Genomic DNA, 24,794 nt, shown 5'->3' with positions numbered 1-24,794 from the left:
GTCATGGGACAGTATCAGCACAGAACACACATAGAAGGAGTACCACATGTGAACAATGTAAGAAAGAAAAAACATAGATGTTAACGTGAGCCTGTAACAGGTGTTATTTTGCTACTACCACTTAATGAGTAAATACCATGTTCTCACCCAAATCCAAATCATATTATTTCATTGAAAACTTATGTGTTTTCAAGGTAACCATGTAGTTGCTTTGATAGAACTAGATTCAGTGGATATTCACAGGTGCTTTTACCAGCCTAAGTTCCTGATTCAGAAAAATAACTCATGGATAATTTTGAGGAGAGGGAGCCCAGAGAATCTCACCTAATTGTGGAAGTCAAGAGTCCAGTGTTTATACTATATTTCTGTCAGGATGTTTTAACATCCTGCTTGGGCGACAAGTATAGAATTACAGGATCTTATAGCTGAACAATGCCTACGCCAATAAATTCTTATCGGAAGCCAATTTTCACTTAGGTGTTTCCAACGGAGACATTTCCATAAAGGGCACCCTCACGGAGGTGTGAGCAGGGTCAGGAACTACAGGCACTTGGGGGCACTTGATAGAAGGAGGGCCATTGCTGCTCCTGTTTTCCCATCAATGGAGGGCTGCGGAGCAGGCGGGTGAAGGGTGAAGTCGGGAAAGAACTATCATGGGCTTTCATTTTCTTGGATCTTAGGCAATTTCTTCTCATGCTAAACTGCCAAAAACTGGAGGGCAATGGATCCTGGGTAATGTATAGTATACACAAGGCACAGAACAGGGCGGGGAAGGGGAGGGATTGTATTTGGGAAGGGGAGGTGACATATGGAGAAATCCCATGTGGTACATAAGAAAGTAGCACTTTGCCCTTAGATGGGAAACTTTAACTTCTTTATCTGACTACAGATAAGGACAAAGTGGACAGTTTCTCATGGAGGGCTTGCGATGACTGTGTGAGGTAAAAATGGCTTCTTTGGAGAAGTGAGCCTGCCAGCCTCCCCAGAACAGAGGTGGCCAGTGGAGGCCTCGGTGCTTTCAGAGATCAGTGCTGGCCAGTTGTGGTCATGCTGGCAGAGAGGCCAGTGTCCCCAAGTGAAAATGCTTATATGGGAATTCTGCAGCGGGCTGTGGCATCCTAGGCTCAGTCCTCAGCTCCCACCACTTCAGAAAGGTCAGCATCTCCCAAAAATGGATTGCTGAATTGATGGGTTGGGCTGGGTTTGAACTATTGGCAGATCCACTTCTTCTGTGTCCAGTCTCTTCTCACACCACGAAAGTTGCTGGAAGGTTGTGACATCCCGAGTCTAGTTTCATTTGGCTTCTGTACAGTGCTTTCAATAGGGAAACCAGTGTGTCTTCTCAGCCAGCCCTGACTTGCCAGATCTGGTCTATGGGGGTTATAGTGTCCTTCACACTAGATTAAACTGGATGGAAGCCCATAGATGTAGGAATGAGAACAAGCACAGATAACTCTCTCCTTATTAACCTGCTCTCCCGAGTCCCATTGATCATCGTGCATGTCTGTTCATGAGGCCAAGCCCGTTAAACATCATTCACCTTCATGACAAAGTGAAGTGATAAGTGAGATAAATGTTGAAAGTTATGACCAGCATATTTTATACTAACGTCATAGCTACCCCACTGGATCTCCATGGGCAGACGTCATCATGGAACAGAGAATTGAATAGAAAAGGCAACACAGATATGCTTATGAGATACACAGTTGCATAACTATCTTTGAATAGATTAGTTACTTATTTGTGATGCTCAGTGATGTCTGTATTTATTTCTGAATGCTTTGGAAATTGCTCGGCTATGCCTTTCATCCCTCCCTCCTCCAGAGGACTTCGACTTTCATTCAGTTTGTTTTGGGGGAAAGATATAATAACATGAGGCTTTCCATCATCCCACTGAGATCCCCATTGTCTAAGATCCAAGCGGCTATAGCAGCTAAGTCTCCTGTTGAATCTTCTTCTAGACTCAATCCTTGAAAAATTAGTTGGGACAGATTAGAGAAAGCTCCGTGAAATGAGCCTTTTCGTTTCTGAGGGGCAGTGAGCTGGAAGGCTCATCCGTCCTTTGATCATCTGTGACTTCTCTGATCCCGTGAATCTGTGTGACTCATCTCATCCAAGGTCTTGTTATTTCAGTCCCTTGGAAACTGTTGGGGTGTTAGAAATAAAGCCCACTCCCGGCCTTCAGGCTCCCAGCTGGATTCTGCAGTCTCCCCAACCCCCAAATCCTGGACCAATATTGAGGCTTTCATATATGTATGTGTGTGTGTGTAAGGCTGATTCTGTTGAAAGAAACCATTACATTAGTTTGAGATAACATTGACTTTTTGTTGTATGGACTGAGCTCTGTCCACCTCTCCTACCCCTGGCAAACCTTACTGTAAAACTTACTGTAAAGGTTTAGTGGGTCAGGACACAGCATGAGCATCTGTCACGTTCCAAGGACCTTCTCTACTTCCTCTTTTCTTCTCAATGTCCATCCATTTTGGTGCTTTAAGGACATCAAGAATCATAGGCTCACAAGGAACCGGAACATTGGAGTCTCTTGGAGTCCAAGCCATAGTCCACATCATCATCAATATATTTTGAGTGGTCACTCCTTGCCAGGCACTGAGCTATGAGAACAACTCAGGGAGGCAGATACTCTCCTGTGTCTCTTTATTCTCTGGGAGATCTAGCTTCCGATAAAAGCAACACTGTCAACAACTGTGCACTCAGGGTTCCGACTTGAGTAGTCTGACTCCAACGCGCGTGGTTGGAGATATATATATGGTGGATAAATCTGTTGCTTCTGCTTCCCTTTAATTTCGGACAGAGGAGTGAGGGTCAGAGAGAGATGATCTTGGTGCAGTGGGGAGACAGAATAAGGATGAACAGATAGTGAACATGTCTTCTTCCATGAATGTGTAGTAATATGATATTGCAGTGGCCTTCAGCATGTTTATCTGGAAAGGGATGGAGGGAGAGAGCATTCCCGATGTACCATCCCCTACACCCCTGGGCGGCTGGGAGAAAATTGGGGTGCCAGTGGCTCTCCTACTCACAGCCACTTGTAAGGTAGTTGTTTTCATGATATCCTCTGAAAGTTGCTTTTTTTCCCTAAACAATATACCATGTCATGAACTCTTGAGGCATGTAAGATCTGAATCAGGCATATAAGGGCCATGACACTGATCACAGAATTGGTTTTGCTTATTGGAAAACAGGAGATACCTGTCACGTAGAGGCTATGTAAGAAGAACAGACGTGACGGATGAAATCTGACCTGGGGAAATCAAGGAAGGCATCATTGAAAGATAAGGGCATTGAAAGGCCAGAAGAGAGACTCGTGGAAACCCAGCCATCTGATCTTGGACTTCCAGCCTCCATAACTGTGTGATAGAAAGCTTTGTTGTTTATAAAACGGGCCAGGCCTCCAAAGTAGCTGAGACTTGGACACATTGACACACAATGTGTTCTAATTATTGTCTATGGAAACAAATCTTGGGCATTTTTACACTATATTTATAAAGGTAACTACTGCAGAGCAAGATCAAGAAAAACTAAAGCACTTTAGAAAATATTTACTTCAGAAAATATTTATAATGATTTTGTTTGTGAATGATTTATTTTACTTAAAAGTAAATTATTATTTACTTAAAGATAAATGTTAAAGTTTTAAGAAAAAAGCCCTGATTTCTTTGTCTGTTGAGTCAGCCATCACTCCTGAGCCTTTCTGGAAGTCAGACTTTTTCTGAGCTGGATATACTCTAGCTCAGAGCGTTGGCATATTTAGTTCTTGAATCATTCTTCTCCCTTCCTGGATCCTCTCTTCAGCTGCTGGAAGTCTCTGTTATCTGCCTGTTCTGTCTGCTTTGTGGGAATGTACGTGGAAGAAACAATACTTGGTCCTTTCGTGTCTTTAGCTCTTCTCGCTGAATGGGAATGGCTGCGGCATTCTGCCTTTTAGGGAGAAATATCTGAGTTAGTTTCCAGTCACGGATGGATCAAATGGACAACTTTGATGCCTTGAGCCTCTCACACTTATGCCCCGTCCAAAGAGCCCTGCTCAGCGGCTTTCTCTCCTGTCTCTTTCAAGTTCCCTTCAGGTATTTCCTAGCAGGGTCAAGTGCCCTACATTGTCTTAGTTTTGGTCTAGAAAAGGGAAGGATACCTGGAAGGTGATTATTCATATTTATAACCTTAAAGTTTTGTCATGTTGAATAATAATAAAAAAGCATTAATATTGAAAAATAGCAAGTGTTGGTGCTTGGCTGGGCAATCTGAGGCAGAAATAGTTGGTCTCCTACAGACCAGCCTTCTAAGTTGGACTACATTGAAGTTGAAATTTGGATTTGCTACCTTGAAAACTACCGAATTCCTTTCATTTCTTAGAGCACTGTTTGGTGTTTTGTTTCATGAGTACTTCCTAAATATATTTACAGAGGAAGGTAGGCTCAGCATGTTGTCTGGGAAATGGTGACGGGGACTCAGGCTCCCTCCCAGTCTACTGTTAGAAACATAAGCTGGGATGTATGTGCGTGCTTTGGAACCGAGAGTGGGCTATTAAAGTTGAGTTTTACAGCACATGCATCTTAACCCCGAAATACTTCTAGTCAGATCAAGTTAGGATGATGTTTTTCAGGCAGCTTGCAAGAGTAAGGTCTTAGATTTCATAATGTAGTGCTCGAGAAGGAGATTAAAGATGGATAAAATGGAATGCATTCTCCTGCTAAGTAAACCGACAACTACCATTTTTCATTGAATCTAAGATGTCACCAGGGTGTGTATCATTAGTCTGGTGTCTGTTACAGAAGGAAAACATTCATCCAATTAAACTCTGGCATAACACTTTTGTACTCTTTGATTTTTTAAGCTTATGATTGCTTAAAACACTTTTTTGTCTTATTTGGACATAAATTTGCTTTTATTATTTACATAAAGTTTGTAAATTCATAAGAAGAAACATAAGGGAGCTGGAGAGATGGCTCAGTGGTTAAGACTGGCTGCTCTTCTAGACAATGGTTCAATTCCCAACACCCATATGCTGCTAACAATTGTCTGTAGCTCCAAGATCTGACACCCTCATACAGACATACATGCATGCAAAAACACCAATGAACATAAAAAATAAAAAAAGAAGAAACATAAATTTAGTAATGGTTCAAACATTCCTAAGATGATTGACATTCATATCTGAGCCTTCTGAAGTAATGCCTCTGTTTGTTTGTTTGTTTGTTTATAAGCAGATGATCTCATGGCTACAAAGTCAGAACATTCCTTAAATGAGAACTCCCACTGATACCTTTAGAATCTGTTCTGAATAACTGACACCCATCTTGAACGTTTTAATGTGCACATAGCAGCAATGACAGTATGAAGATGTGCATCTCAGAGTCAGTGGCACGGGTTTAAAAAAATTCATGAGCATATTATAATTAAAATTTTTAAGTGGATACCTTACATATAGTTTTTTTTTTTTCTGTTAGAAATCCTCAGAGCAATCTCTGTGTATTAATCCTAGTAAAATGGATGAGATATGACTGAAAACAAAACCATTACTTTGGAGGCTTCTCAAAATTCTGAGTTTCTAAGAATTAATTGGTTTATTTGTTTAAAACAATCCAATCCCCAGCCCATCATCAGACATGCCAAGCTGCAATCCTTGGTTGTGTGATGCAGATAGCCTGGCGACTGAGACACAGAGTACTGGGACACCCTTGGGCTCCATGCTGAGTAAACTTCCAGACATTGGCCATGGCAGCTGACAGAAAGTAATGCTCTTTTCCTTTCCTCCTCTTCCTCCTCTTTTTTTTTTCTTTTCATTTTAGAAAACCACAACACGGTCCTTCGTTTTGAGCATCCTGGGGGTAACGAAGCCAAGATATTTTTTTTTAATTATTTATTTATTATACAACATTCCTTCCATATATGTTAGCATGCCAGAAGAGGACACCAGATCTCATTGTAGATGGCTGTGAGCCACCATGTGGTTGCTGGGAATTGAACTCAGGACCTCTGGAAGAGCAGTCAGTGCTCTTAACCTCTGAGCCATCTCTCCAGCCCCGAAGCCAAGATATTTTGACATCAGACTAAAGCATAAGTCTGAAGCTGCCAACTCATCCTAAGTAAAGATCATAGAAGTTATTCTTGGGCCTTGGTTTTGGAAAAAAAAATCTTTTACATCAATTTTTTATTTTGCCTATTCATATAAAAGGCCTGATGCACCTGTTCTTTGTTTCCTGGCTGTCAGGGAGTGAACATCTCTGTCTTCCCACAGTTCCTTGTTATAATGTCCTATCTCACCACAGGCCCAGAAACAACAGTCAAGTCCCCATGGGCTGAACCATGAATCAGACCAGTCTTTCTCCTTTTAAGTTGATTTTCTTGGGTATTTCACCCCTGAGAAAGAGCCTAACACTCACAGTATAAAAGAGAACTAGTTACTGAAGAAACTTACCCTGACTCTTTAGGTTGGAACCTGGCAGAACTGGGAACAAAGGGAGGTCTTTGAGTAGTGACAGCTCTTTATACGCTTCCAAGTCTAGACCATGTGCCTCTGAAAGAATTCTGACCTGTGTGAGCAAAGTTAAGTTTCTAGATTTTACTGGGATTAAAAAACCCAACAACCTGATTCTATTGTTGTTTACGTAGATCCCATTGGAATTAAACATCTGGATGTGGTGGCAAAGGGGCAGACACTGTAGGCGAATTGCCATCCTCTCTCTGCGTTCAGTCATAGACCTTCATGCTTATGGTTCTTGAAGGGCTTTTTCCTCTAAGCCGCTGGGCTGGTTCTCCAGCTGTTTACAGTGCTGCTCATTAGGAAACAGGAGAGCCAGCATTCCTGCAAGGAGCCAGCATTCCTGCAAGAAGCCTAATTAAGATGCTGACTCCACTGGGCGTTGGTGGCTCATGCCTTTAATCCCATCACTTAGGAGGCAGAGGTAGGTGGACAGCCTGGTCTACAGAATAAGTTCCAGGACAGCCAGCGCCGTCAGACACAGAGAAACCCTGTTCAAAAAAAAAAAAAAAAAAAAAAAAGGAGCTCTTCACTTGACTCTTACATGCAAATGTACTTTTTGAAAATAGTGTAAAAATTATGTTTAGTCTCGAAAAAACACATTCTTAAAAAAAATCAAACCTTAAATAACTGTAGAGATCATTTTGGGGAAAAAATATTGCTCCAATCCATGAGTTCATTTCTGAAGAATGAAGCAACTCATGTGCTGAGGGTCTTAGTAAAGTGTTTGCCACATCTACGTGAGGACCTGAGTTTGACCCCAGCACGCACATAAAAATCTGGGTACGGTGATATATAGTTTGGCAGTAGGTAAGATGTTTCTAGAACACCTATAAGTGTTCCCATGTCTTTGATTTAGACAACTGACCAGGGGCCACCGCGATTCTTAGCTGTTTGACAGGTGTGCTTCTTCAGGGACCTATGGCTGTAGGGGCTTCCATACACTTCCAAGGCTGGGGCGTCACAAGGACAAAGTAGAGTAGTCACACGGGAAATGACATGATGGGATTATAGTCTAGTCTGATTAGTGGCTTCTTCCTTGGAGTCTGTATCTCCTTCCTTTGAGGGAACAGTTTTGTTCTGTATGCCAACTCAGCCCATTCAAGAACCTGCCCCTCACTTTGATTCTCTTGGTAGAAAGAGAATGAAAAGGAGCGAAATAGGTGGCTGTGCTTATGTATTCAGTAGGTTCTGCTGTGTGTTAGATCTTGCATTAGGCACTAGCAGGAATATTAGAACTGGTATTGAAGCAGGGAGATTTTAGATGCCCCCCTCTGCACAAAAAAATTAAACTGAAAATCAATTCTAATATGTCTAAAATTTTCTTATACGTGTTTCCACTTTCTTGGCAACACCTTCTTTTAAGCCTGCCGTTCTAATTTAAATCAAATCAACCTTATCTGGTAGGGATGGTTTATTCAGAAGGCACAGTTAATAAGATACAATTGACTTGACCATGAGGGTTTGGAAAGCACCCAGGATCTTTCCCACCAGACCTGCGTCTATCCAGAAATAAAGCCTTGGTATTTTATTGCAAGCAGTCATTACGTGGAAAATAATGCACAGATTATCAATGCATATTACGTCAACTTATTTTCTTGGGTCAGGGCCGTGAGTTCAAGGAAAGAATCACATTGACACTTGAAGTGTACAGGGTGTACTGGGCTGGCAGACCACCGGTTGAATCATTTCTGTTCTCTGCTGGAAGATCACTTGCTATCGCCTCGGCACCCAGGGATGATTTGGACTGACTCACTGTAACTTGAACTTGCATTTTTAGAGCTGTGAGAGTTTGTCCTTTCTCACTCTTTGACAGCGGTTGCACAGGCTGAGCAGGAGTAGGATGTGCCAGACGCCAATGCAAAGCTAGTCAGCCAGGCAGACCTTAGGGATCCATACCAGCCTTCCCTTTACCTTCCTTTTTCTGTGCTGGCTGAAGGTGAAAGTCAGCTTCTTGATTAATGATGCTGTGATCTCCTAACCACCTTTGGGTTATTGGTAACTTCCCTACTTGAAAAGTTGGAGAAGTTAGAAATAAAAAAAAAAAAAAAAATCTCATCAGGATTGCTGGGACAAAGGGGTTTTGTGGAGTCGTAAAAGCAAGTGATGATGATTTCTCCCCAAATAAATAGTTAGATTTATTTTAGATTTATTATTATTTTATAAATAATAATATTATTATTATATAAATAATTATTAGATTTATTTATTATTAGATTTATGTGCCTTGAGATAGTTTCATCATTGATGAGCTGGCAATCCTATTTCTGCTGTTTTATGTGGACTGTGTTTGGCGTAGTATTATGGGTTTGGTGCCCTTAATGTACTCTTTCTCTCTGTCCATTGCATTTGCCAAACGTGGTATCATATTGGTCTTCGTTTGTCTTACATTGTCGAAAGTATTTGTGGTTTGTATGGTCTTCAGATGGAAAAAGTCCATTTGATGACTTTACTGGGACAGCTCAGTACTTCCCCCACCTGGGTCACTTGTCTGCCACCTGTGTGTATTTGACTTTGGAGTTTGTTTTCTAGTGTCCTGAGCCCGCTGATCTTAGGGATGGAGTCCTAACTTAATTATTTACTATGTGATGTTCATCCAGATACTTAACCTCTCCAGGCATCTATTTTCTTATCTCTAGGATGGGGTTATGAATGATATCTAGTTCCTCATGTTTTGAAGACGAAATGTGGTAACCTGTATAAAGTGCTTAGCTTAGTGTCTGGCCCATAGTAAGATCTTTATAAAGATTAGACATTATTGACCATACTTCCAGTTAACCACTATTTTCTCAGAAAGTGATGTTCAACGAAATCCGAATAGGACACAGCGTAAGTCATGAACCAGACCATTGTCCACTGAGGCATAATTGAGCTGTAATGAGCAGTAGGGTGACTCTGACATTAGATTAAGATGATTCTCATTAACCTCTGACAACATAAGAGCCAAGAGTAAATTATTTAACCTCTTTTAAAATTCTGCTTCTTCATTCAAAAAGTGATTCATGATATTCGTAGTTGCGTCATAATATTGTGGGGGGAATCATGGGAGTAAACGAGAAAGAAAAACATTTAAGAACATCACCTTCACAGCCTCACAAAGTCCGTGTTTTCCCTGATACACGAATTGTAGGGAACAAAGAAAGAAAAGTAAACAGAAGCCTATTGGGTATAAGGGAATGGAGCAGGGAGACTGGAAGGAGGAATAAACAAGGAGAACAGGACCCACAGACTCAGGCACTGCTCAGACCTCACGGAGATTTTCTAAGTGTCGTGGACAGTGGGTAAGGCAGAAACTCAGAAATGGTTAAAGAACAAAGTGTCTGCGAAGTGCTCAGCCACAGTGGGAAACACCATATCCCTGCCATCCAAGGTTCAGGGTGCTGTTCTTCTTTTTGGCGTGGGGTGTATCGCGGAGCCGGAGGAAGGGAGACCCAGGACAAGACCACGTGCGTGGGAGGATTGTTTATTAAGGGAAGGGGAGTGCTCCACAGTGAGGGTCAAGGGAGGGAGGAAAAAAGGGAAGGGGATGGATTTAACACTGGTATATATAAGAATCTGCGTAGACGTGGTTGTCCGTTGTGGTGTTTCTGGGAAATGTAGTCTTCCAGTCCGGCGGGGTGAAACTGATCCTTCTGGGAGGTGTGATTCTCATGAGATGAGGACCATCCATGAGAATCCATTCTCATCCCATGAGAATCACATCTCCACCCTTTTTGGTTTATTAAAAATTTGGGGGGGGGAGTCTTAGTGGGTAGGGAATGGGGGCGTAGCCCGGTCTCATAGCTGCTTCCTGCTGACTTTGTGGGCGTCGAGGGATTTTTTTGGGGGGGGCTGTTCGATGTCCTGGTGTCCTGGTCCCATTTGCTGACGTCCTGGGATGGTTCCGGTGTGTCCTGGTAATGATGTCCTGTTTACTGACGTCCTGGGATGTCCTGGTGGTCCGTGTCCCAGGGATGGCTGATTGAAACCGCATCCGTTGGTGTCTTGAGGAACTGGGTTGTCGTTAGGTGCTGGAAAACAAGAATCACATTAGGAAAGGAAAGATTAAGGGGGGGGATATGAGGTGGAGGCTTAAGGATTCGAGGTAGTGGGGGGCTTTAGGGATTTTTTTTGAGGCCAAGAGTGATAAAAAATTAAATGATACTTATTCCGTTTGAATACTTATTTTGTTCGTGTCTAATCCGTTCAGGTGTGTCAAGCTGGCTTCCTAGAACTTAAAGAAAATGCCTTAAAAGAGAAATAAGGTTTTTTGACCATATTTATCATCTGAATCCCTTGTCTCCGTGAGCGATGATGATTCCTGTAACGACAACTAAGTAGTTATTTAGAATTTAGAGGTCATACATAGGAAAAGGAAAAGGAAGAGGGTGTGTTAGTGTAATAAAGAGTTAAGTGTAGATGGAACCGTTATTTTTCTTGTACTGAAGTTGGTGTCCTCTGGAACTTGAGAGAGCAAGGTCCTGTCTGAGTTACTGTGAATGAGGAATCTTTTTGAGTTGGAGGAGTGAATGGTTTAAGGTGTGACAGGTGAATCCAGTGAGGAAGTCCTTCGAGCTTGGCAGCTGTGGGAGTTAGAATTACTCTGAGGGGACCCTGCCATTTAGGGGAAAGGGGTGAGGGACGTTGACCTGGGGGAGAAAATAGTACCTGTTCTCCAATCTTAATTGGTGGTGGACATGGATTAGTACATGGTCGAGGTAATGAGTGATCAGTGAAATCCCACAGTAGCGAGCGTAAGTGGGTTAGTAATGGCGTGAGCAGGTGATCAGGTAGTGGGGAGGTTTTAGGTGGAAGGCCAGGGGTTAGAACCGGCCGTCCACACATGAGTTCAAAGGGTGAAATAAACAGCGGGCTCTTTGGTAGGGCCCTGAGTCTAAGAAGGGCCAAAGGTAAGAGCTTTACCCAGTTGAGATGCAGTTCCTGTGACAACTTAAGAAGGGTGTCCTTTAGAGAGCGATTGGCACGCTCTACCTTACCTGAAGACTGAGGATGGTACGGGATATGAAAATGCCAAGGAATGTCGAGAGCCTTGGACAGGTTTTGAGAAATCTGGGAGGTGAATTCAGGGCCGTTGTCTGATTGGAGAGAGGTTGTAATCCCAAACCGGGGGATGATTTCTCGGAGAAGAATATCGGAGACTGTCTGGGCTCTCTTGTTAGTAGTGGGGAAGGCTTCAACCCACCCAGACATTGTATCCACCAAAACCAGAAGATATTTAACTCTTTTGACTGTAGGCATATGAGTAAAGTCCAGCTGCCAGTCAGTTCCTGGAAGAGAGCCCCTAGCCTGATGGGTAGGAAAAGGGAAGCTATGGTATTTAGTCTTAGGATCTGACTTTTGACAGATCTGACAGGAGGTAGTCATGGCCTTTAGAAATCTTATATCCTCAGGAGTAGGTTGGAGAAGAGCCTTAACAAAGTGGAGCAGGGCCTTATTATTAGGGTGAAAGAGCCGGTGTAGGTAGGACAGGATCTGCTGGGTGTCGGGTGTCTGTGGGAGTGTGGGCTGTACTGTAAGGACTCCCTGGGGAGACTGAGGTAGATCCTGGCTCTGGAGTGCTGCTGTCTTAGCTGCCCTGTCAGCCCGATTGTTTCCCTTGGAAACAGTAGAACTGTCAGACTGATGAGACCGGCAGTGAATAATTCCTATAGCTTTAGGGAGATGAGAGGCTTTTAATAAGTCCATGATATGATCAGAATTAGTTATGGATCCACCTTTTGTCGTAAGAAGCCCGCGCTCCTTCCAGATAGCTGCATGGGATAAGAGGATATGAAATGCATACTTAGAGTCTGTGTAAACATTTAAAATTTGTCCTTCCGCTAGCTGAAAGGCACGGGTGAGAGCTATCAGCTCAGCCTGCTGGTTGGTAGTATGAGCAGGGAGTGCCTTTGCCTCAATTATCTCTGTATCTGATACTATAGCATAACCCGCTTTACGAGTCCCATCACATAAAAAGGAGCTGCCATCTGTGTACCAGGTGTAAGTGGCCTGGGACAGTTTGCCCTCCTGTATATGTGAGGGGTGAGGTAGTAAATCCTCTAGGATTTCAATGCAGGAGTGGGATGGGGAGTCATCAACCTTAGGTCGAGGTAGAAGGTTTGAAATATTAAGAGGCAGGCAGCATTGAAACGTGAGACTGGCATCTTCCACCAGCGCCACCTGTAGGGAAAGAACTCGAGAAGGGGGTAGGGTTTGTAAGCCTTTGTAAGTTAGGAGACTGGACAAGTTATGGTGAGAGAAGACTGTAGTATGCGCTCCAAAGGTCAGTTTTTTTGACTCACGAATCAGAAGCTCAGCAGCTGCCAGCGCACGTATGCAGGGTGCCCAGCCCCGAGTGGTGAGGTCCATCTTCTTTGACAGGTATGCTACAGGCGCAAAAGAAGGTCCCAGTTGATGTCCTAAGACCCCGAGAGCGTATCCCTCCTTCTCTGCTACATAAAGAGAAAAGGGACGAGTTAAATCCGGAAGATGAAGAGCTGGGGCTTGAATGAGAGCCCGTTGGAGTCTCTGGAAGGGCTTTATGATCGAATGGGGTAAGGGCTCACGCAGGGAGCCCAGAGCTGCTTCGTACAGGGGAAGAGCTAAAAGGGAAAAGGAAGGGATCCAGGAACGCAGGAAATTGGCCACTCCCAGGAACGATAAGACCTCCTCTTTGGTCAAAGGAACTGTAAGGGATTGAATTAGTTTTTTTCTGTCTAGAGTAATAGCCTTTTGTGTTGGGGTTATGGTTAAACCCAAATACGTTACCTCAGTAGTGGACAGCTGGGCCTTAGAGGATGAGACTCCCACAGGGACCACTGAGGAAGAGGGGATAGAATGATTGGAAGAGTCAGGGGTCTGGGAGAATGGAGCAAAACAACGTGTTCTGGACATGGTAGGACCACTGCACTTGACCCCAGCAGCTATGGTTGCCAGCACGAGACCAAGCCAGTCGATATCCCAGTTGGGGGGAGGGATGGGGAAGGCAGCCTCACAAGGCCCTACACCTCCTGTAGCTGAGGAACTACTGACAATCCTGACTTCTGACAGAAGGAGGGTTAGTTAGTTTTTAAGGGTCTGATCCCTGGTAGGTTGCCCAGGGTCCAGGGGATGGTCCCATACCTGTGAGTATGTGGGCAGCATGAACTGGAGTCAGTGGCTTTCTTTGGATGGATTTAGAAGGAGTTAAGTGGAGGAATGATTAATAAATTAATTAAAAAATTTAAAGGTAGGGCATTCAAAGGGTTTAATATGATCAAAATGTATCACATATACCAAAATGTGTAAATGAATTGTTTTGTATAATTAACTACACAGTGAATTACTTTATATAATTTATATGTACACAAAGAACAGTATTTGGCACAGACATTAGCTACTACGACAATGAGTGTCCCACCTGCTAAGTACACGTTTGCTCTAGGAGAGATGAGCACAGAGTATTTCAAGTTAGTTGTCATGAAAATTTTGGAAAATTTGGGAACTAGAAGTCTTGCCTTCATTTCTCACTTCCCCATTCCCTTGACTTTTTGTTTCTGCCGCCTCCATTCCCCCAAAGGAACCCTGGCACAGTCTAATCATGATGTCACAATCAGCGGCTTCAACATCTTATCTTTTAGAGGGCACACAACTTTCAGGGGTCACGTGCTCTAAAACTACCAGCTCTCAGCAGAGGAAGAGGGGGTTCTGTGGATGCCCCAAAGTCGCTTTGTGACAGACAGGAGTTACCCACTTCCCTGGGTCATTTCTTTAATCGAGTAGCAGAGGCTTTATTTCTAGGTTGACAAACAGGGTGGGAATCGTAAAACTGAACATGCAGTTGTGTGAGGCTTTCCCTGTCTTTTCTGACATCTGCATCCTCTGCTCACAAACCTGGCTACAGAAAGGCTCTGCCAATACTTTAAGAGGGCTATTGTTTTCCTTGGTGTGGCTACACTCTGTATCCCTCCACCACATGAAGACCCTGCTTCCTGGTGGGTAATGTTTTCCCTTCCCCATGACTAGCCTTTCTGGAGCTGTGTTCCTGTTTCCCTGCTGGCTCACTTGTTTCTTTGGGCTCACTGCCTTGTTTGGAGGTTTTTAAGCAAACTCTCTGATAGATACCAGGAGGTGAGAAGAAGGACCAAATGGATGCAATCACGGACAAACAGACTCGGTGATGGATGAGCCTTTTCCCCAGGGAGTTTGGGTCAGGAGCAGCCCAACTGATAAGTTCTTCCAGAACTGAGTAATTCAGAAACAATTCAGGGACAACCTTACCTCTCAAGCGCTCTCTCTCTCTCTCTCTCTCTCTCTCTCTCTCTCTCTCTCGTCTGTCTCTGTCTCTCTCTCTCTCTCTCTCTCTCTCTCTCTCTCTGTCTGTCTGTCTCTCTCACCCCCCTCTCTCATTGATTAAAAAAAATGCTTAGCTCGTGGCATATCTAGCTAAACACAGCGACAGCCAGGATAGACTTGTCCACGAAGAGCCTAAATTGCTTTAGAAATAACAATCGAGGAGGAGCATGGAAGGAAGGAAGAAGCCTTTAAAAGGCCTCTATCCAAATATTTTCTTTCTTCTAAGTCTTGAAAAAATACAATATAACCATTTCTTCTTCCAAATGATCTCACAATTATATATTGAGGAGAAATGCCAAATGCTTATTATTATTTGATAGATGCTTCTTCTGGCTTGATTCATGCCTGCGTCAGTCTCCCCAGGACTACGGGACAGTGGAATAAAGCTATATCCCGAGTGTTACGTTGGTATCAGAACAATTCCTGTGCAGAAGGGGGCTATCCAACCTTCCTTATTCCCTCTTCGCAGATGTCCTTGAGTCCTTGAGACGGATGTGAGCGGAGTTTTTCAGCCTTCATGCAAAACAACCATCTAAACATAACAGATGACATCAGCTTGGGCTTTTCAATTCCTGGATGGCAGCGGCATGTTAATCCCAGCCTTCATCCTGGATTTCATAAACTAAAACAAGAGAGGCTGGCAGGAGCTCAGCACTGCCGCTGGGTTGAGGAAATTGATGACGGGGAAGCATGCGGGCAACGCAGTGTATAAAACTCATAAACGTGTAGGCAGAAGCTCAGCTACTACTTTGGACGGCTGCTTCTGGCCAGCAAAGACCGCGACGGCAGGGAGCTGAGCCCGAGCCAGCTGGGAGACATGAAGAGCCTCTTGCTGCTGACCACGCTCCTGGTACCTGTGCACCTAGCTATGGCCTGGAGCGTCAAGTACGCGGTGGATTGCCCAGATCAGTGCGACAACAGTGAGTGCAGAAGTAGCCTGCGTTGCAAGAGGACAGTGCTGGATGACTGTGGCTGCTGTCAGGTGTGCGCCGCGGGGCCCGGAGAAACCTGCTACCGTACAGTCTCAGGCATGGATGGCGTCAAGTGTGGTCCGGGGCTGAAATGTCACTTTTACAGCGAGGAGGATGATTTCGGCGACGAGTTTGGTATTTGCAAAGGTAAAGAACAGCTCCTTGCTTCCCACTGTGCAGGGCTCCCTCAGGGTCATTTGGTCAGCTTGGGAGGTAAGTTCCTCCTCTTTCCTCCTGAACTACCAGGGAAGAAGTGCGGATGGATGCCATGCCGGAGGTGTGCTTGGAAGAGAGGGAATTGTTATCTGCAGGAAGGCTGGGCATGCAGCGTGCAGGAGTCACAGCAAGGGTTGCAGCATTCCACTCTGCATTTAGATGCAGGGGTAGCCTGTGTGGTTTCCTTTTCTGGAAGGCTTTAGAAACTTGACAGGTACTCTGTTCCAAATGGTGTAGGTGTCCTTTTCTCTGCGAGCCAGTGATTACAGAGGTCCTCCTGAGATAACCTCGTGGAGTGGTTTCCAGCCCCAGATTTAACCAGCCTTTGATCTTGAAAGAGTTCGCAGGGAGGAGTGCCTCTCTCAAGCTTAACTATTTCTGGTGAACACTAACGTGCTTTATGGTGTAGGTGGGCTTAAGTCAGTCCAAGAAATAACTCATGCTCTTGCAAGAGGGTCCCCTGAAGTATAAAATAAACCTAATTTTATTTGAAAAAATTTTCACTTGGCCAGAAAATTGCAGATGTTGTAAGACAGGCAGAAATAATAGAAGTCTAGAAGCCTGTTAAAAAAAATAAAGTGGCTATTTTATAGATTAAAAAATGAAATTATGATTAAGACAGAAATCATAGCTAAATGATACATTGATGCATCTGTAGAATTTATATCCAAACTTAGTTACTAAATTAATATTTTTGAATGTATAAAAGTAAAAGAAGTGGTTACTAAAAAGTCTCCTGTACATAGATGTCATATGATCTCATCTTTATGTATTATTGTGATTAAAAGCAATGTATTGTAGAATTTTATCCAGTTGTATAATACAAAGAAGCTGCCCAAATCAGAAAAATATGTTCTGAGAAATTTCTAAGTAACTCATATTCTATATGTTCAATAAATCACATCTTTTCCTGAATGAAAATCATACAGAATTGAGGCAATCTCTCAATTTTCATTGTAGAAAATAGTTTATAAAGTCATCATCTTTTAGTCTGCAAAACCTTCCAGAAAGAAACTCTAGAAAAATTTGGAATTTTTTATTCTTTGGCTTATATTATTTTTGATTAAGACCGACAAGAGGCGGGCTGCTGAGGAAATATATTCTTTGGAGAACACACTTACACACATTTATTTCAACTGAATAGGCTCTGAGTTTTCTGGAAATTACAGGGCTTATCTGCCAAGAAAACAGCACCTCACATAAGGAAATCAGGGAGGACGTGGTTAGCCCAGTCTTGCCTGTGATACAACAAGCACATGTAGGGGAACTGCTTTTCCTTTGGCATAAAAACACCTCTGTAAATGAGGTTCTGAATGGACAGTGACCTCCGTGAGGCGGGGGTTAGTGAATTATGATGTTAGCAGTCTATTTTGAATTGCTCTTTCTGGCATCTTCTGCATTGCTGAAGAGTTCAGTTTCGAGCTGTTTTTTCACTCCTGGAAATAGTAGAGCGTGTGGATTCTTCTCTATTACTGAAGGTGAATTCCAGATTTTGTTTGTTTGTTTAGCATTTAGATGTTTGGCCCCATGTGGCTGGCTAGCTATTGAGCAGCCAACACTTATTTATAGAATGTTTACCATCTGACCAGCCCATCGGGGGTTGCCCTGGACCTGGAGCTGGAAAGTAGGCTAAGGTTTTCATTTTCAGCATTGCTGAAGACAGTCACATCCTGACCCTGTGCTTTTCTGCCAGAATGGTTTTTCAGATCTGTCTTAAGGACTTTTCTTCCCAGGGTAAGGAGAGTGTATAGCAGCAGAGCCTTCTCTCCTTTGAGCGACAGTGAAAGACCTGCTTCATACACATCCATCTTGACCATCCAAGGCACTGCTGAGGGCTAGACACTCTGTTCTTCACAGCTTGTCTCCATGCATGTGTGATTGTACACTGGCAAGGATACCTCCATGCTGAAAGAATGCATCTTCTGCCAGGGGTTCCCAACCTTCCTGATGCTGCGACCCTTTAACACAGTTCCTAATGCTGTGCTGACCCCAGCCTTAAAATTATCTTTGTTGTTACTTCGTAACTATAATTTTGCTATTGTTATGAATCGCAATGTAAATACTTTTTGGAGCTAGAGGTTTGCCAAAGGGGGTCACGATCCACAGGTTGAGAACCAGTGTCCTATACAGATGCTCCTGAGTTAACCTTGTGAGGTACTGTTATGCTACAAACCCTGCTCTTTTAATAAGTGACAGAATTCTTTACTTCACTGTAGCATTTCTTAGTCTAAGTATTAAACACTAAATCTCTGAAAGCTTCTGGGTTTTGGTATGTGTGCAAGCCCCCAGGTGTGTAAATCCCAAGGTTTCTTGTTCACGTAGCATCTTATCTTTTCAGGGAGCTTGATTTATGAATCCTTTTAACAGCTGAGGGAGTTAGTGAAGCCCTAGCGCTGTCCTGAGAGAAAAGGAGCTTTGTAAGTGTGGGAGTAGGGAGCTGGTTATTTTGTGGTCAGGTGAACTGACAAGCCTCTTAGCCCTTTAAAATGATAAACAGTCAACTGCTGTAGTTTAAAGATACCCTCACACCTACCAAACTCTTCGAGGAGTTAATACTTACGTGTCTTCTATCTCCTATCTTCACTGAGCTGTGACCAAAATAACCTGTGGGAATCTGTGTTATCTATGAAGAAAACAAAGAGACTTGTCCAAGGGTGGGGCTGCCAAGAAGCCTCAGCGGGTAAAGGCACCTGCTGTCAATACTGAACACCCCAGGGGGAGCCCCATGACCCACAGTGGAAGGACAGAACCAGCTCAACAAGCTATGCTCTGACTACCACACATGTGCTGCACAAATACGCACACATACGTACACACATGTCTGCACACACACACACACACACGCACACATGCACATACACAGAGGTGCACACAAGCACGTGAACTCACGAACACACATGCAGTTGCACACACACATGCATGCATACATGCCTGCACACACACACACACAGACACACACACACTCTGAACAAATAAAATAAGTAAAGAAAGAAAGAGAGGGAAGTATTGTTAAAAGTCTAGTATAAGGAGATTGGTTAGATGTAGCTAGCTTAAGTTTCACATCAGGAGCTTAAGCCTGAAGCAGGTGTTATCTGGCCTTACTATGTGGTTTCACCTTTATGACTTTAACTTTCAAACCCTGGAGCTTTGGAGAAGTGATCTTCATTTATCAGTTAAAGTCAGGAGATTGATTCAAATCCTAAGGCTGTCACTTAGGGCTGGGAGGGGAAGCCTATGTTAACAAGCAGTAGTCTTTTAACCCCCTCTCTGTCCTCAGACTGTCCCTATGGCACTTTCGGGATGGAATGCAAAGAGACTTGCAATTGCCATTCGGGCATATGTGACAGGGCGACCGGAAGGTGCCTGGAATTTCCCTTCTTCCAGTATGCAGCAGCCAAGCCGCCCAGCAGGACCGCCGCCTCTCACACAGGTAAGCGGTGACCTCTCTGTAAAAACCAAGGAGTAGAAGAATACGGTGTTTATCTGAAAGAACTTGTTTTTTTTGTTTTGTTTTGTTTTCATTGGGGGTGGTGAGGAGAGGATGGGCGGTCACTGAGTTTGGTTGCTGTTGCTGTTTTCAAGATATATCTCACTGATAATTCTGAGGATACTATGGTTTCTCATAGAGTTTACTACATCTTAATGAATTAACAAAAACAAATCTGTCATAAAAAGCAACCAACTAAGATTTGTAAAGTTCTTGGAACTCTTCGGCGATCTTTGTTTTTTATATACTCACTAGACAAAACTATTTCTCTCCCAGCTCTGCATGGAAAGAGAGCAGTGAGGGATTTGTTGGATCAGGTTTAAGAGCCACGATAAAAAGTACAGACCACTTCTCCTCCTCTCCCTACCTCTCCTCCCCTCATCCTTCATCCAATGGAAGCAATAAAATGGAATACTTGAGTTTTCATGGATTTTGGAGCTGGTAAGAATTAATCCCTATGGTGAGATCCAGGGCACAACAAAACTGGAGCGATGCTTCCATGCTGCTGACGGATCCGGGCTGTGCCCCTGTGAGCTGTGCCCTGCTGTAAGATTGCTCTGTGTACGCATTTGTTTGTCTTGTTGATAAATGGCCAAGCACACAGAACTCTATCAAGGCAAATGCAGCTTGTTTAACATGACCGTACCAAAAGAAGTCAATATGTAAAATAGCATCTGTCATTAGAGTTTCTGTTACACGTTCCAAAATCGTTAATAGATTTAAAATATGAAAAACCGTGAGTATGTGAGGCGATGGACATGTTGATTAGCTTAATTTAATCATTTGACAATCAAATTATATCAATACATGTGGATATATATGTAATTACACTCATATATGTATATGTATGAAATGTTTAAAAATTAAGTAATTAGAAACCCCTGCACTCACTCTTGGAAGAGGAGAGGTCGCTCAGTGGTGAACAGACTGCATCGCTTTTTCAGAGGTCCTGAGTTCCATCTCCAGCACCCACATCATGCAGTTCATTACCACCTGTAACTCCAGCTCTGGAGGGATCGCTTGTTTCTGCAGACAAAGTACTCACATAAGCCTCTGTCCATAGCTAACAATAAGATTGTGAAAGCAAGATTGTGGCTTTAGAGAGTTATAAGAGGTCATTTGGAGAAAAGAAAAAACTTCACTCTTAAAACCACAAAATCTAGCCACAACAGCTAATATCAATAAACTATACCTCCTCCAGACAGAAAATAGCCACTCCAATAGACTTTATTTGGGTTATGTTTCTGGTCCTCTGCCCTTGAAATTAATTAAAGTGTGAAATTCAGCAAATGTCCTCAGTTCTTCTGTTACCATCTTCCGAGATTGTGCTTTTAAGTCAATTGGTAGTTTTAAGTATAACTCTGGTCTTATATGCTAAATCTTATTAAATGAATCTCTTCACGAACAATTAATCTGCAGACTGACACAACAGTTTACATCATGTGACTTGTCTTTGTAGTCTTTGACAAAACAGAAAGCTGCAGTTTAAGACTTGAGTATCTGTTTTTGTGATTTTCATGTAACCTTGGAAGACAAATCTGTTAGGATCACCAGCGTATCTAGTATTGCGGAAGCACAGCTTTCATCGAGTGCCGGAAATCTTGCAATTAGCCCAGGACTCCCTGGTGCCCCTCTTCCTCACGTTCCCCCAGGACCAGGGAACTATCCATGGGCACCACCAAGCTGTCTCTCAGATCTGGAAATGCTTCGAAGGAGCTGTTCACAGAACAGATTTGAGATCTATTTTCTCCATTTACCTAGCCACCTCAAGCATTTTTAGCTTCTTTTTATCTTTTCTTTTTAAAAATTCAGTCAGATGCTGACTTCTGGGCTACTGGACGGAAGTCTTCTAAAGGTATTCTATTACAGGTTGGTCATTATATGTTACGCTACACACACACAAAGTATTTCCAATTAAAACTGGGTATTGAGAGTTTGCTTAGAAATGTAAAAAAAAAAACAGTTGGTTTCCTTTCTTTGGGTATCCATGATATTTAAAAGACTTTTACTCAAGGGATCTTAGTCAACCTCAAGTTCAAGAGCGGGTAAAGAATGTCTGAAAAATATAGACCAGCTGCCCTGTTTGGCTGTGCCTTGTCTAAATGGGATTTGCCTATCTTTGTGCTAGAGTCCACAGGGCAGAACATGGCTACTCAGTTCTACCGTAGGCTTCACAGCGCAGTACAAACCCGTCTGAGCCCGCCCTGTGAGAACGGATGGATTGACTCTCGGGTCCCCCATCTTGGGGTTCTCCCATTGCACGACGTCTTCTTCCACTTGCTACTTGCTGGTTTGGCAGTAGTCGTCTTGGCAGGTGGTCTTCCTGATCCTACTTGTCTCCGTTGAAAATTTTTATTCTTTTTTTTTTGCAGCCAGTGTCCAAGAACTGAAATTCATGAGTTCTATTTTTTTTTAAGTGAGCTGGGTGAGGCATGAGAACGCTCAATGACCATTTATCTGCCAAGTCACCTAATCTCGCACCATTCTATTTCAGGATGTACACTGTGGACACAAGCGTGTCTCGTCCTCTTAGAAGCAGATTCTAAATCTTATAACCCTTTCTTGTATGAAGAGCAGGAAGGATAGCTGCCTTCAGGCTATACCAAAAAAGTTAATTCATTTTTCTTAATGCCAGTGACTATAAAAATCTTTTAAAGAGATTGATTCTTGCAGCAATTGATCACTCACTGGGATGTGTGTTAAGTATTTATTGTGTTCTAAGAATTGCTGTCCACGCTAGGGATACAGGTGAGCAAGGGGAAGAAGCAACAAATGAAAGAAAGTCCTGCTTTTATTAAGCTGGGATCCCAGGACTAGGGTGAGATGATGTTGGGGAGAGGACAGCTACGCATACACACCAGGAGATGATGGTGGTATATAGAGAGAATGTTACAGAAGGTGTCGTCTTCGCTGAAAGAGCAGTTCCGGGCCATTCAGTAGAGTTAGCAGAGAACTTTGAATCAAAGATTTATTTTAAATTCCATTAAAAGACAAAAAGAAAAATAAAAGAACCCCCATCCTTGATCTTTGACTTACGGACACTTGGACACGATTGGTGTGCCTTCTGATTGCAGAGCGTGACGTGGCGTCTGGAGACGGCAATGCTGTGAGAGAGGAGATTGCAGAAGGGAACGCTGCTCGGCCCTCGGTAATGAAATGGTTAAAGCCGCGCTGATCCTGCCTGAGATTTGCTAAGAGAAGGCTCCATTTCAGTGACCAACGTTCATCCACCATTTTAAGAGCTGTCTAGAGCATGGGCTATGGACATGTAATTTATGGAGATCAAGTGTGTTTCAGAGAGGATCCAGAAAACAATATAGGCAATATACAACCCATAAAACACATATGACTGAATACTTTTAGATATTGCTAAATATTTAAGTGTATATAGATCTTTTAAATGTGTGTGTGTGTATCTGTGTGTGTTATGTGTGTGTGTGTATGTGTGTGTGTGGTACCACCAAGGAACTAAACATGCAATTGAGGTGGTCTAAAAGTTAATAAGTAAAAGCTGGAGAATCCGTGGGCCCTTTGGCTTGGGTGCACATTCTTGTTGAGATACACGTTGAAGGGAGTTAGACGCGAGAGAGAATGAGGATGGTAGTGAACGTAGGGGGTTATGGCAATTTGGCTCTTCCCTACGGTAGCTCAAAAATTTTCATTTAGTCTTAATTTGGGGAAACAAAACCAGAAAAGCCTTAAAGGAAGTGAGATACTGGAAGCTCCTGGGAGCCTGAGCAACTGCCTTGAACGGAAATACTATCATTACGGCGACCTGCACCTGAAGAGAGTGAGGGTGGGGCGGGCAAAGGATGAATGTGTATTTGCACTACAGGGTTAGTCACTGTGGGCCTTAAGAGATCTAGGAAGTAGTTTGCCTCCTGGGGGGGATAGAACAGGGTGAAGGTGAATATTTATGTATTTTTCTAAGCAAATCTGTTAGTTTAAATATTTCTCCAACACCCATATTTCCCCTATATAGTAAGGAAATTACACTAACTTTGTTTGTCTAAATTAGGAAAAACCGTGTATAACATATATGGTTCTCAAACATCCATATATGGAAAACTTGTTACTGATAATTACGTTAATATTAATAAACATGCAGTTACTGTAGGCTTATAAAATGTTGAAAAATGAAAAACTATTTTTTTCGGTGAAATTTAGATTTAAATCAGAAAATGAATTTTTAGATAATTTGGGAAAGGAGAGTTACTTTTCACCAGAAACATGTTGACTTTAAGATATTGTTTATTCATTTTTTTGTATTCTTTTAAACTTGGTAGATGACTGGAACTGGAATTACACATGGGAGGACCTTAGCACAAAAAGGACTGTTGTACTATGCAATGCGGGGAAATATTTGTAGAAGTATTTTATTTAGAGTGAAGAACTTATTTAAGACTTATTTCATTATTTACTTATATTTTATTCTTGAAGTTTGCCAACAGAGTTGTGAATGTAGAGAAGATCTTTGAATGTAAACAGAATCAGCTGTTAGGGTTTTTTTGGTTTGTTGAAGAACAATTTATTATTGTTTAATAAAAATGCCACAGTTGTTCCAATTGACTGGTTTCCTTTCAAATTTTACTCAACCAATTCAAGAGTTAATTCACACTAAAGGACAGATGTGTTTCTCCTACCAACAATGGTGTGTGTGTGGGGTAGGGGGAGAGAACATTTCTATCTTTGCTTCATGTCTTCCCTGTACTCAGACTATGACCCTCCTGAAATGTGGGTCCCTATGTATGTGTCCATTTTACTGAATTTTTGTTTCTTCTTCTTCTTCTTCTTCTTCTTCTTCTTCTTCTTCTTCTTCTTCTTCTTCTTCTTCTTCTTCTTCTTCTTCTTCTTCTTCTTCTTCTCCTCCTCCTCCTCCTCCTCCTCCTCCTCCTCCTCCTCCTCCTCCTCCTCTCCTCCTCCTCTTCTTCTTCTCCTCCTTCTCCTTCCCCTTCTCCTCCCCTCCTCCTTCCCATTTTCCTTCTTCTTTCCTCCTTCTCTCCCCCTCCTCCTCTTCTTCCTTCTCCTTCTTTTTCAACTTCTCTCTGCTTCTGTCTTTGTCTCTGTGTCTCTTTCTATTGAAAAACAACAAAGCCCACAATTTGGTATGTTCTGTTAAGTGTGAAGTTAAGGCTTGGGACAGTAGAATCTAGATTGCTATGTGGTGGCTCCTTCACTGTCACTCAGATACCAAACACAGCACCTATCTTATTTGTTTTCTGTTCCTTCTTTGAAAGTAGAAAAATTTCTGTAAAACAACCATTATTCCCAGTTCAGGTTCTGTGGGGAAATCCCAAATAATTGTCTC

At 42.8% G+C, this 24,794-nt stretch overlaps 1 protein-coding gene across 1 annotated transcript; it reads left to right on the top strand.

Moving 5' to 3' along the window:
* The first annotated feature begins 14,905 nt into the window (after nucleotides 1-14,905).
* Esm1 (endothelial cell specific molecule 1) lies at nucleotides 14,906-24,051 on the top strand. Its single transcript, XM_038322745.1, has 3 exons — nucleotides 14,906-15,930; nucleotides 19,277-19,429; nucleotides 22,561-24,051. The coding sequence occupies exons 1-3, from the start codon at nucleotides 15,630-15,632 to the stop codon at nucleotides 22,659-22,661; spliced, it is 555 nt and encodes a 184-aa protein (XP_038178673.1). The 5' UTR covers nucleotides 14,906-15,629; the 3' UTR covers nucleotides 22,662-24,051.
* Nucleotides 24,052-24,794: the final 743 nt, after the last annotated feature.

Source organism: Arvicola amphibius, chromosome 3 (genome assembly GCF_903992535.2).
Source record: "Arvicola amphibius chromosome 3, mArvAmp1.2, whole genome shotgun sequence".
NCBI classification, from domain to species: domain Eukaryota; kingdom Metazoa; phylum Chordata; class Mammalia; order Rodentia; family Cricetidae; genus Arvicola; species Arvicola amphibius.
The sequence above is the reverse complement of the archived record's forward strand: the minus strand, read 5'-3'. Positions and strand labels throughout refer to the sequence as shown.

Bases quoted from the DNA above. Each gene is read 5' to 3' on its own strand.
- Esm1 (XM_038322745.1), top strand. From the start codon at position 15,630: ATGAAGAGCCTCTTGCTGCTGACCACGCTCCTGGTACCTGTGCACCTA. The intron at 15,931-19,276 runs GTAAAGAACAGC...CTCTGTCCTCAG, and splicing joins CGAGTTTGGTATTTGCAAAG to ACTGTCCCTATGGCACTTTC. The intron at 19,430-22,560 runs GTAAGCGGTGAC...TTCTGATTGCAG, and splicing joins GACCGCCGCCTCTCACACAG to AGCGTGACGTGGCGTCTGGA.